The 13,291-nt window shown below is 30.5% G+C and overlaps 1 protein-coding gene across 1 annotated transcript in view; it reads left to right on the forward strand.

The window, feature by feature from the left end:
- The window catches only part of LOC115876170 (aminopeptidase N-like), a 35,521-nt gene that overhangs the window by 4,143 nt on the left and 18,087 nt on the right, over positions 1–13,291 (forward strand). The window contains 7 exon segments of the mRNA XM_030891855.1: positions 4,169–4,393; positions 8,279–8,434; positions 8,490–8,602; positions 8,748–8,943; positions 9,108–9,258; positions 9,381–9,589; positions 11,000–11,183. Coding sequence (XP_030747715.1) covers positions 4,169–4,393; positions 8,279–8,434; positions 8,490–8,602; positions 8,748–8,943; positions 9,108–9,258; positions 9,381–9,589; positions 11,000–11,183 — 1,234 coding nt within the window.

Consider the following 13,291-nt stretch of genomic DNA (forward strand, 5'->3'; position numbering starts at 1 on the left):
ATTTATAAGGATTATTAATAAAAATTGCGGATTCTTGTATTTGGGGATATTTAAAAGAATTAGTTTACGCTACACCAGTACAGGATATCGAAGACCTACGAAATCGGATAATTGCATCATGTGATATAATAAGAAATAATCTTGGTATATTTCAGCGTATTAGGGGCTCAATGTTGCGTAGGATGTATTACATCACAAAGTAGACATTTTCAACACTTGTTGTAAAAGTTTAATTGTTCCTGCAAAAGACGTTGTGTTTTTATTTAAGTTGCAATATTTAAACATTATTTTTTTAACGATATTATTTTGTACTTTCATGAATTAAAATACAGAATTAAAAATTGTCTTGGTAAATAATTTTTAAGACGTTATCGTTCAGAAGAGGATGTAACGATATTATTACCAAATAAAACTGTTTGACAGCAGCCCACTAGATTCTTTATCTAAAAATGTTTTTGTCCTGACATGTAATGCTGTACATTTTATTTTTTAATTTCAAATCGGTGAGTTTTATTAAAAAAACACAAGAGATAAAAAGTTTCTAAACAAACTAAACTATCCAAATTAAATGTGTTTGATAAGATTTTTCTTTAAATTTCGTTAACAAGAATGATAGGGGTAGTTTATTTCAACCCCTTCCACTCGTTTTAAAAAAGTGAAAAAATTACCAGAACGTGTGTTTTCATAACAGTAATGCTTCCGTAAAATTTCTTTAGTTTATCTCTTTTCGTTTTCAAGATAAAAAATAAAAACATTATTTTTCCGCCATCTTTGTACCACGATATCTCCCTAATGGTTGACTTTTGACCCCACGTTTATGAGGCAAACTACCCTTTATTTTGAACAAGGAATCACCCCCTGGAGTTTTTCGCATTTGTTTTGGAACACCCTGTATATCATAATATCAATACGTAGTTCATTAATAACGTAGTTTTCATGTAGTTAATGAACGGGAAAAGACGTAATTTTAGAAGAAAAACTACACGTAGTTAACCAGGTAAATTACCTCTTAATTAACTGCTTCCGAACCCTGCTCGCATCTCCGAAAAAGCCGTATAACAATACACGTGATGCGTATACGCAAAGTTGCGAACGATGTCAAGAATAACCAAGACTAACCCAGATCGGCGCCGACTATCGAAGCGGAAAACTTGCTTGCACTGCGTTTCCACACTTACAGTATTTTTTTTTCTAACTGCGTAATGAAAAAATGATGATCAAAGCGAAGACTTGACACCCAAAATATCTGTTTTTGTTAATAGTAAAAAATAGACGAAGTACCTATGAAAACAATATAGGGATTTTTAATCGCTGACATAGACATATACCAAAAAGTGGCTATATCAAAAGTGGCTCACCTGTATAACTTTTTTTTATCTTTTCAGATAAAAAAAACGAGATTTGGTATGTTAATATATGATATAAATTAGAATTGATTGATGTATTCAATTGTTTTCGGTTACTTCCTGTTTCACCGGAAATGACTACAACTTTTGATTTTTTAAATGGCACACTCGGTATATTTCTACTTTATTCAAAAGAAAATGACACTCTGAATAGAATGACATGTCATACCAAGTCAACTTTTGACATTTTCGCATATGGTTTATTTGAAATTGAACCATGCGGTTTATAACGACAAATTGACTCGAAATACCAAGTGTGTGGTACCAAATTATTCGTAAAAAAATGCTTTTTCCAAATATGTTAATGAGCCAACCTTGTCCATTTGAAAAAATTGAATTATTATTAAAAATACGATTTCGGCATCTTTTAACCGGCCAGGACAAGACAAAAAAAAACATTAGATGATCAAATCTATTTTTCCAAGGCTCCTTGATTAAAAATTAGTGTTGTTAACACTCTAGACTGAAATTTAAATACGATTTTTTTAAGAGAGAATGTCAAAAGTTGACATATACAGTTGTTATTATATTCAGAATGTCTAGTCAGTTTCTATCCACTAAAGAGAGAGAAAAAATACCAATGCTGTCATCTAAAAATCAAAAGTTGTAGTCATTTCCGGTGAAACAGGAAGTGGCAGAAAACAATTGAATACTTCAATCAATTCTGATTTATGTCGTATACTAACGTACCAAATCTTGTTTATTTAACTGAAAAAATAAAAAAGGTATAGGGTGAGTCTCTTTTGCGAACAGATTATATAATTCTTAAAAAATGTCTATACCTATGTGGCGGATTCATCTATCCAAAAAAATCCTTATGGGTTTTTCGCCACTGCACTGCAAGAAAAATCTACAAAATAAAATAGTTATTTTTTGTAAACACTTCTGCGTTAAACCTAAACGGACGCTGCTTGTCAGAAGTTGTGTTTACAGTAATAAAAATTTGCCTAACAAAAAAAAATGCTTAACGTTTCGGAAAGTTTTCTCTTACCGTCGTCGGAAGCAAAAAAATATAAAGAATCGAGAAAAAAAACTATTTAAAATATTTAAATTGAACTATTCGAGAACACTTTACTTTTTAAAACAGATACGTCTACAAGAAATCGTTGACGTTCTGTTAAAATGACATTATATTAAGTTAAACTTCAAAATTAACAATTACTACCTGATAATTACTTAATAAGGTAAAACCAAAAAGCCCAAATTTCTGTATGATTATTTTTAAATTTCACGTATGTTATGTTTATTTATGTAATGTTCTTTAAAATCAAAGAAGCGATTGCCATACATTACTAACATCTACAGATGCATGAGCAATACATTTATTTTTATTAGATTGAATTGAAAAAGCCTCTTTTATTTTTCTTTTAGAGGCTATTCTTTCATTATAATTTTGGCGTTATTAAAATTTATTCTGTGCCCTGTGTCCCATGAATGCTGACAAATCTTAGATTTGTGAAAATCTCCCTTTCTTAAATAATCTTTATGTTCTTTAATTCTAACATTTAAGGGTCTAGATGTAATACCCTGTGAATGCGATAAATTTTACATTGGTGAAACATCTAGACCCTTAAATGTTAGAATTAAAGAACATAAAGATTATTTAAGAAAGGGAGATTTTCACAAATCTAAGATTTGTCAGCATATGGGACACAGGGCACAGAATAAATTTTAATAACATAAAATTATAATGAAAGAAGCGATAGTCTCTAAAAGAAAAATAAAAGAGGCTTTTTAATTCAATCTAATGAAAATAAATGTATTGCCTCCATGCATCTGTAGATGTTAGTAATGTATGGCAATCGCTTCTTTGATTTTAAAGAACATTACATAAATAAACATAACATACGTAAAATTTAAAAATAATCATACAGAAAGTTTGGGCTTTTGGTTTTACCTTATTAAGTAATTATCAGGTAGTAATTGTTAGTTTTGAAGTTTAACTTAATATAATGTCATTTTAACAGAACGTCAACGATTTCTTGTAGACGTATCTGTTTTAAAAAGTACAGTGTTCTCGAATAGTTCAATTTTAAATATTTTAAATAGTTTTTTTCTTGATTCTTTATATTTTTTTGCTTCCGACGACGGAAAGAGAAAACTTTCCGAAACGTTAAGCATTTTTTTCTTTGTTAGGCAAATTTTTTTTACTGTAAACACAACTTCTGACAAGCAGCGTCCGTTTAGGTTTAACGCCACAAGTGTTTACAAAAAATAACTATTTTATTTTGTAGATTTTTCTTGCAGTGCAGTGGCGAAAAACCCATAAGGATTTTTTTGGATATATAATTTTTGCCGTGAACTGTTATGACAAATTCCACGTTTTGTTTATCATTTCGGGAAAATCAACCAAACTCTCACGACCGGTTTCTGGGCCTTTACCCTTCTTCAGGTGAGCTCTATTTATATACGTAAAATTGCAAGAAAACTGTTTTCTCTTTTGAGATGCACCTGGTATATGGAAAAAAGTCGAAAAATTGTAAATTTTTGGCTATTTTTTAGCCCTATTTGAGGCCCTTAAAAAAGTAGCATACCTGGTCATAAAATTTTAAAAAATTACAGTGTGTATATAGGAAATTTAATCTATTTTTTAGAAAATATAAAAATATTAGGGTTAAAGTTGATTTTTGAACTCCTTGTTTTTGAAAAAAAACTGATTAAAAATTATAAAAAACAATTTTGATCACATTGTTGGTTTTATCAATTCCGTATATTTTTAACGTCGTTAACTTAAGAGTAACTGAAATTGTGGTGTTTTGTAGAGCAAGAGAAGATGATGATAAAAGAAGCTATAAAGTTCAAATGTTGGGAACCCGTTGGAAGCAAGTGGAAAAACAGTCCATGATAAACATCGAACTGGACACCACCATGAACACTGGAGCAGTTTTAGAGATATATCTTGAATTTGAAGGACAACTCTTCAATGACACCACAGAGGGCTTGTTCAGGAGTACCTATATTGATCCAACAACTAAAGAGAAGAAATGGTAAAGTATAACAATCAGAGAGCAATGATCTTTTGAAAAAATAGCTTATTTACAACCACATAATCTCATTTTACATTAACATTACTGTCTTATTAATGATTTAATATTTTGGAAGTATCTATTATCAACCCCCACTTTCCTCCATGTTCTCACATTTCTGTTCTTTAAGTTCTAGTGACGTACCAATGTTAAAATGCGTTCACATTATGTAAACCATTTTTTTACATTGTCTGTAATATACAGGGTTGTTCACCACATACGACACGGACTATTGTAGCTAATCGCAAATGCAAATTTTTGCAAAGTTTGCACCCATACAGCACATCAAATCACATTTACGATGTGTTTACATTATTAGATGTAGACACAGGGTGACACAATTCCCCAGATGTAAATATGCTACGTTTACACATTGTACTTCAACACGTATGCACAAAGGTTAAACGTCCGCCTCACAATGTAGCCACAGTATAGCATTTACGTATACACAAAGTAAGGGATACACAGTGTGCCGTAGGATACACAGTGCTTGTGTATTACGTTTAAACTCTGTTTACACATTGCAATTGTGACTACCGCGTGTATACGTATGTATTTTGCTTCGTATATACATCTTCTGCTAGATAAAACTACTTCTTATGAACGAATTTAAGAAATAATACAAGTTTTGATGGCTAACTTTTCGTTCTTTTTAAGAAATATTTATTCAATGATATCAATTATATCTTATTAGAACGAAAATTAGGAAGGCAAAACTTTGTATTTTCCAAAAGTATCTCGATGGTAAGTTCAAGAGAAGTAGCCTTAAAATTGTTCCATTTTTGTTTTGTATAAAATGTACCATTTTTCTTCCATAAAATGGATTATGTGGTTAAAAATAAAATTCTTATATTTCTTTATATCATAGAACGCAATAGCGCAAATAACACAATAATAATAATTATTTACACTGCAGAAACCAGAAGTAAGAAAACACTGTAAAAGAACAGAATTTATATCAAAATGTATTAAAAATATAAGTAAGTACCTAGTATAACAACATACTAAAATGGTAAACACTGGTATATCGTCACGATTTGGTGGACCTCATCGTTTAGTCATTTTTTTCTCTTCTTTTCCCTCCAAGCAGTTGGTTTGTTAGCATACTCATTCATCGAGATTAACAATCTCAGATTGACAATCTCACCCTTAAATTTTATATGAAACTGATTATTGAATATTAAACATACCTGTATATTGATCCATCAATAACTTACCGAATATCAGTGTAAGAAGTTCTTTGAAGTGTTTAAATCTTTCTTTCTTTGGTCCATTTAGATTTTTATTATTTCCAAATTAAAAAAAAATATATATTGCAGAGCTAACCTCTTTATCATACGAGAATATTTGGAGTTTTCATTCATTGGAGTCAAAATTTGGTAAATTGGGTATCGAATAAGGGAAGAGTCGTTGCTATAATATTAATAATACTCTTAGGAAGGTGTAACAAGGTAATTAAAAACTTGTGCTTACCTTAAAATCTCTTTTAAACTACACACAAACAGAACATTTATATAGAGCTTCCGAATGATAAAACAATAATGGCTGCTAACGCATACCACTCCTAGAAAGGAGAGAGAACACATAAGATACACTTGGTCGGTGTATCTACGCTGAGGCTATCCGCGCGTGCGCACACCTTCATTTCATGGTAGAATGTAGACACAACAGTACACTATTACAAAGTGTTTATATAGAAATTTATATTATGTGTATACGTTACATTTTTACAAGGTGTATACTATAGGCACAACTGTGATACGAAGTATCACACATATATATGACATATACATTGTATGTCTCATATACCGACGTTAAATTTCATCATTTTAATAATTATTTGTTACGTTACAAAAAACTCTTTAGAATCTTGAGTGCATACGGTATACAACTAGTAAACACTGTATCACACAATTTTATCAATATAAACCTGCGTGTATCTCATATGTATATGTTAGAACTAGATGAACACTTAGGTTCACTTTAACATATGTTGTTTCTCATGTGTCTCCCTTGTAGAAACGTAATTTCATTTGGACGTGCTATATGGGCAAGTTTTGGGTTCTTTGGAGGACTATTAGAGCTACAATCTAAAAATATTTTTTCAAGATACAGAGTGTCCCAAATAAATAAAAAATATCAAAGTTGTATTTTTTTAAATGGAACACCTTGTATATTATTACATTTTTAGTTTCTACGATTAAAATAAAGGCAAATTTGATTTTATCACACTTGAACGTTATCGTTTTTTAAATATTTGGGTTTTTGTCAAAATAGAGTAATAATTTCAATGCTTTATTTCTCTAGGCGTATTTAAGCTTTTAAAACCAAATATTGTACTGAAGTATTTCTGTTTACCATATTTTGTGTTGCAATAATAAAAATTATACTACCTTATACAGGCTTATACAGAGTGTCTAAAAATTTATTTTAAATAACTACTAGCTTTAAACGGCAATAACTTGTTTATTTTAAATGGAACGCCCTGTATATTTTATGACAATCAGATGCAATTGTCTATCAAACTGTATTACACCATTTTTTACCTATCTCTTCAAGTTTTCGTACAAAATACATTTTCTTGTAATTTAGACCTCATTTATCAATATATACCCATAGAATATTGACATTTTAAATTATTTTTAAAGTTGTAACCGAGGTTGTAACAAATTCTTAAAGAGTACAGATACTAATATTGTCGATATAATTTGTTTATTTCGTTAAAAAAATAAAAAAATAACTGTTAAATATTTGTTAAAGAGGATCAATTAATATGATTCCAGTATTCAAACTACATTAATTTACTGTTTGCGTTGATTAATTATTTTGTTTATATTAATAATTGCTCCAAATACTAAAAGACTGAATTTTGTATGTGTATTAGACAGTGTGGTAAAAAGGAACACCTTAAAAATTTAATTTAATTTTTTGAAGAATGTTTATTTATAACAGAGACGTTCATTTTCATAATTTATTATTATATTGATTTCTGATTCAAATCCATATTTATTTAGAATAATTTATCAAGAAACACAATTAAATATGTAATTAATTAATATTTCTGCGGATAATGGTGGTATATTTAATTAATGGTATACTCATTTATAAACATTTAAATAGTTTTCTTTTTGTAAAGAAATGGGCTAGTAATATTATCGTTTTTAGCACCTGTACATTTTGTACATTTGTTGCCTTAAAAACAATCCAAAATGTCAATATTCCATGGGTATATTGATAAATGCAGGTCTAAATTAAAAAAATGCATTTTTTACGAAAACTTGAAGGGATAAGTAAAAAATGGTATAATACAATTTAATAGACAAATAAATTGTGCATCTGATTCTTCTAAAATATACAGGGTGTTCCGCTTAAATTAAACAAGTTATTGCCGTTTAAATCTAGTAATTATTTAAAATAAATTTTTAGATACCCTGTATACCTTTAGATAGTATAGTAGTATAATTTTTATTATTGCAACACAAAATTTAGTAAATAGAAATACTTCAGTACAATATTTGGTTTAAAAACGTAAATAAGCCTAGAGAAAGGAAGCATTAAAATTATTACTGTATTTTGACAAAAATCCAAATATTTGAAAAACGGTAAGGTTTAAGTGTGATAAACCTTAATCATATTAATAATATAATATACGGGGTGTTCCATTTAAAAAAATAAAACTTTGATATTTTTTATTTATCTGGGACACTCTGTATCTTGTAAAAATATTTTTAAATCGTAGCTCTAATAGTCTTTCAACGAACCCAAAACTTACAATTTGTAAAGATCTAATCGTTTAGCTACAATACCTCGTGTCGTATGTGGTGAACAACCCTGTATTATTTTTAGGTACTATGCTACATTTTTGAGACCCAATATGGCTAGAAACGTATTTCCTTGCTTTGACGAACCAGGATACAAAGTGCCATTCCAACTGACACTGATACGCCCTAATACCATGAGGGCGATTTTTAATACGCCTGTAGAATCAACTGGTGATACCAGGTAATAAGAAAATATCTTTTTGTATTTAATTAATAATTTTTTTTTTCTAAAATAGCAAGTATTGGGTAGCGGACAAATTCCAGAGAACACCTCCAATGGCTACATTTTCGTTTGCTTTTGTTGTATCAGAACTGAGTCACATCACTTTGAATGTCAGCGATAGCGAAGGTAACCTAGCGCATTCGCCATATTTTGGAACAATAATGAAATCTTGTTATCGGGAATAAATTATTATATTAAAAAATAAATAGAACATAATTTTACCTCTAAAATAACTGGATGTAACAATTTTGTTTAATAGTTTATTTTCCAGACATAAAAATGAGAGTTTGGGCAAGGCCGGACTTCATCGAAGCCTTAAGTAACGTCACCACGAAGGTTTCCAAGTCAGTTAAGTTCCTGGAACACTTCTGGGGGTCCCCGTATCCTCTTCCAGAGTTGAATATCTTCGCTTTGCCCAATTATCAAGCTACCAAACCAGCAGACAGTTGGGGAGTCCTGTTGTTTAAGTAAATAATATATTTTTACTATGTTTTAACAAGTTTAGAGTAAGTCTGTAGATACATATTTACGACAGGATTAAGTTAATAACTGTATATTTTTTGCAAAAATTGATAAACTTTTAGTTTTTTTAGAATGTAAATTTAAAAATCTTTTTTACATTTGATTTAAGAGAAAGTGAGCTAAGCAGCAAAGGATCCTGGCATTTGACTCAGGAACTGGTATATCAATGGCTTGGAGCACTGGCCACTCCATTCTGGTGGAGTGATGCCCATATCAATAATGCTTTGGTCAGATACATCACAGCCTTTACCACATTAAAGGTATTTTTGAAGGTCTTAATCTCTATTTAGCTTTGTTCAGTCCATCGTTGGACATAAACCTCTTCTACTCTTCTCTCTCTGTCACTGAGGTCTGTCTAAAGGAAAAAAAATATTAATTTTAGATTGGTGAAAACGAAACATTTAATAACTGGCCCACTACCATGCTGTATTCTATTTACTATGAATTCAGTAAAAGATATCCACATGGAAAAAACACTGCAATTAAACAAGATTCTTCTTCGGCTAAGACAGAATTGGTGTTTAGAATGTTAAATTATACATTAGGAGAGAGTACATTCAGGCATGGAATGCAAAGGTTTATGGCTGATAGGTAACTAACTATAATTGTTTACTTTTCTAACTACTTCAAGTGTAAAATCTTGAAATAATTGAATTAGCAAATAATAGAGCTCAAATAATTCTAGTAAAGATGTATGAAATAAGTCATTTAAATTATCGGTTGATTATACAAAAACGGAAAGATGTAGAAACAAAATATTTTATGGATATATGTGGGAAGGAAATGTACATAATTTAAAATTATTTTCAAATGTACAGGATGTGTCAGAACTAAGATCCATACCAAAGTGTTATATTTTTTCTTATGGAACACCTGGTATTTTATTTTATTTTTGTATTCTTGGGCATAAAATAAGGCATATATTATAAGGGTTTAATATGTTTAAATGCTTTAGTTTTTGAGATATTTAAAGATATTTAAATTTGCATGTTATAATAAAATAGTTTGTCAACACCCTGTACATTACTTTTCAAGGTTAATTCTTGTGCTAACTTTGAAGCCAGAAAAATAAACTTTACTAAAAATTGTTATTCCTTCCTTAAATGTATACAGGGGTATTAAAAATTGCTGGTCTATTTTAAATATTTATTTTACATAAATACTTCGTTATTTCAAATGCAACACTATGTATTTTTTTTAAATAATTCGAAGCAGATTTAAATGCTCTTTCAAACTATATTAGGGTTTTCTATACCTACCTGGCTCAGATTTTGAATAAAAACCGATTTTTCAATAAAATGGCAATCAAGATTGCTGGTGTCACCATGGCAATTTGCTAGTGACAGTTAGTAGCTATTTTCGATTTTCAAAATTTATATCAGTTTAATTTTATGTGATTTACCTACAATAGTTTAATAAGTAGGTATGTATTTATTATTTTATCAAGGAAAATAAGGAAGTAGTTCTTTGATTTTTACATTACGATGACTTGTAGAAATATTGGATTTTCTATAAAAGAACCAATTAAGGCAAATTAATTTTCTTCACTTTCAACGACAGGTTTCTACCTAGCAGGTTTGTCATGTACCTCACTATCAGCTCTACGAAATAGGAAAAGTTGTTTTTCAAAGGAACGCTTGTCAAGAAAATTGATATTTGGATGTCTTTGGGCATAAACCCTTCAGGGCAACAAGAAATTTTCCTCACAAAATAAAATCACTAGTAACATATCCATTCCTTCCACCAGCAGATTCTGCTTCATTTTTCTTGATAAAATAATAAATATTTACTTATTAATCTTATTGTAGGTAAATTAAATAAAAATAACCTGTTATAAATTTAAATAAAGTCCATGAACTAATGTCGATTTTAAAAGCTTTTGAAAATTTCACATATACCCATAAAATATTTTGTTTCTTCATCTTTCCGTTTTCGTATAATCAACCGAGTCGAATGATGTGCGCCACCCTGTATATACATGTATCCTCTTTTGTTATACAGACAATTTAAAACATTCTTCGGTGATGATATCTGGCTATCCCTAACCGAACAAGCACGATTTGACAAAACTTTACCAGAACCCATCACCATCAACGAAATAGCGGGCTCATGGATCACAAAGGACCGTCTCCCAGTTGTCACAGTAACCAGGAACTACAGTAATAAAACAGCACATATTCACCAGGTACTGATACCCCAATAGCAATAAAGAATATGATATTAAGTATAATAAATATAATTTACAATGTATCACTATTAAATTCCAATGCCATATCCTTTCAGTGACTTTACCCTTTAGATGGTATCGTTAAGTTGCTGGATTCCTTATTACTTACGTTTCTAGTAGCTAAAGACACTCACAGACACTCAATTTTATCATACAGACCGCCTGTGTAAACATGATTTGTCCAGGTATATCGGCAGGTGTGTGGGCACTTTCAGGCGACTGCAGACTGTCGGCCAGACCCTGCTTGAATAAAAAATGCGCAAACTCAGAAGCCTGAACATGTGTGAGCTTGTTGAGTTTATTTTAGTTCGGTCCATAGCCAAAACTCAGTCTATTATTAACTTGAAAGAAAATATCGAACTCTAATAAACCGATTTTATGTCAGTTTAATAAAAACTTGAATTATAAAAAAACTTGTCATGTTCATTGAAAATAAAAAGTATACAGTACATTATATAGAGTGACAGGAATATTTTTTTCTGTATTGCACAAGCAAGCGGAATTCAAAACAGAACTATATTTCGGGAAGCCATTTTATTGTAAGAAATTAGATAAAACTATTAGTAGGTGCGTCACTCTGTTCATTGTAGACAAAACTGTGCTATAAAACTGCGTCTGTATGCGAAAGGCAGTAGTACAGGTTAAAGTGCGCAAACTGGCCGTGTACAAACTAAGCGTCTATGGTGTGTCTAACCTTCAATAAGTGAGTATTTGCTCAAATTCTTTTTTACTTCAATTTATACTTTATAACTTTTATTTTTTATAACATACAAGTTACTTAATTAGCATTATACATTTCCAGCGTGAGTGCAAGTAGCATTTTTTCGACTTGCGACCATATGTTTCGCTTCAACGTTGGATTAGTTACAAAAATAGTTAGCTCCTACCTTGGGTATTAAAATAAATTTAAACGTTTTTATAACGTTGTGCCGACGTTGAGGACTAGTACTACAGCAAGTAAAGCTTCTGCGACGTCGAATAAACGTTGTCTTATGACACTTTTTGCTTAAGTGATCTTTAGGTGATTCGGACAACGTAGTTACAACGTTGGACAATATAGAGTTTTCCGACTTCAGTTTCAGGACCTATTCCAACGTTATGCAAACGTCGTCTGTTTTACTAACCAACCATAGATTTCCTTATTCGTACGTTGGTAGGACGTCGAGTCACTACCTTTGCAACTGTATTGAACCATAACCTTAATTTTAAATTTTCACTTCATTGTTCTGTTCAGTCAGACCGTTCAGTGCTGTTTTTTGTTTTTTTTTTTATAAAAAACTTAATTAAAAATGGGACATAAAGAAAGGTACATATAAAACTAAATTTAAATAATAGGCATATATTACCATTCGTTATCACTCCCTCGTTTATTTATATTATAGAGGGCCGGCTAGAAAACTAGACTCTAGGATGATGATATACTACCTGTTAAACTGAACTGCGACTTTATTAGTCAGTATGCGACTACTCGAACTACTGTAATCTCCAAAGGCAAAGTGAAAGCCGCCATGTTGTTAAATAAGAAAATATTTGTTCCTAAAAATAATTCCTGCTTTTTGAATACATTAACTTGAAATATTTGACCCTAAAAACACGCGGAAACAATTTTTCGACTGCGAATAAATTATTCTCATTTTACTAAAAAAAAAATTCAAGAAAAATTTTAAACTTCTTTAATTTTAAGGCCCATTAGTATTTTTCAAAGTAGAAACAATACATTTATCAATAAAGTTGTTTGCGTTTAACTTTTTTGCCTTGTGTAACGAGTTACAGAGTCGGTTAAAGTGTTTCAATAATTATGATCTTCAAACATCCTCCACTTAAATACTTTTGTTTGTTTTTCCTTCCTGCCATCTGACTGTCTCTAACTTAAATCATAAAAATAATATTTTACTATAATTATCCCAATTTAGGATAAAACGCGACTTAGACGCCATATTAGTTTTGTATTTCTGTGATTAGGATTTTAAACAACGTTGCAGTTTGAATAAATTGGGCTTCAGCCAACGTCGGTATCCAACGTCGTTTCGACCCAAAGGGTATTCTCCAAACTGGTAGACTAGGGT

This window comes from Sitophilus oryzae, unplaced genomic scaffold (genome assembly GCF_002938485.1).
Source record: "Sitophilus oryzae breed Bouriz unplaced genomic scaffold, Soryzae_2.0 scaffold_1420_pilon_pilon, whole genome shotgun sequence".
NCBI classification, from domain to species: Eukaryota; Metazoa; Arthropoda; class Insecta; order Coleoptera; family Curculionidae; genus Sitophilus; species Sitophilus oryzae.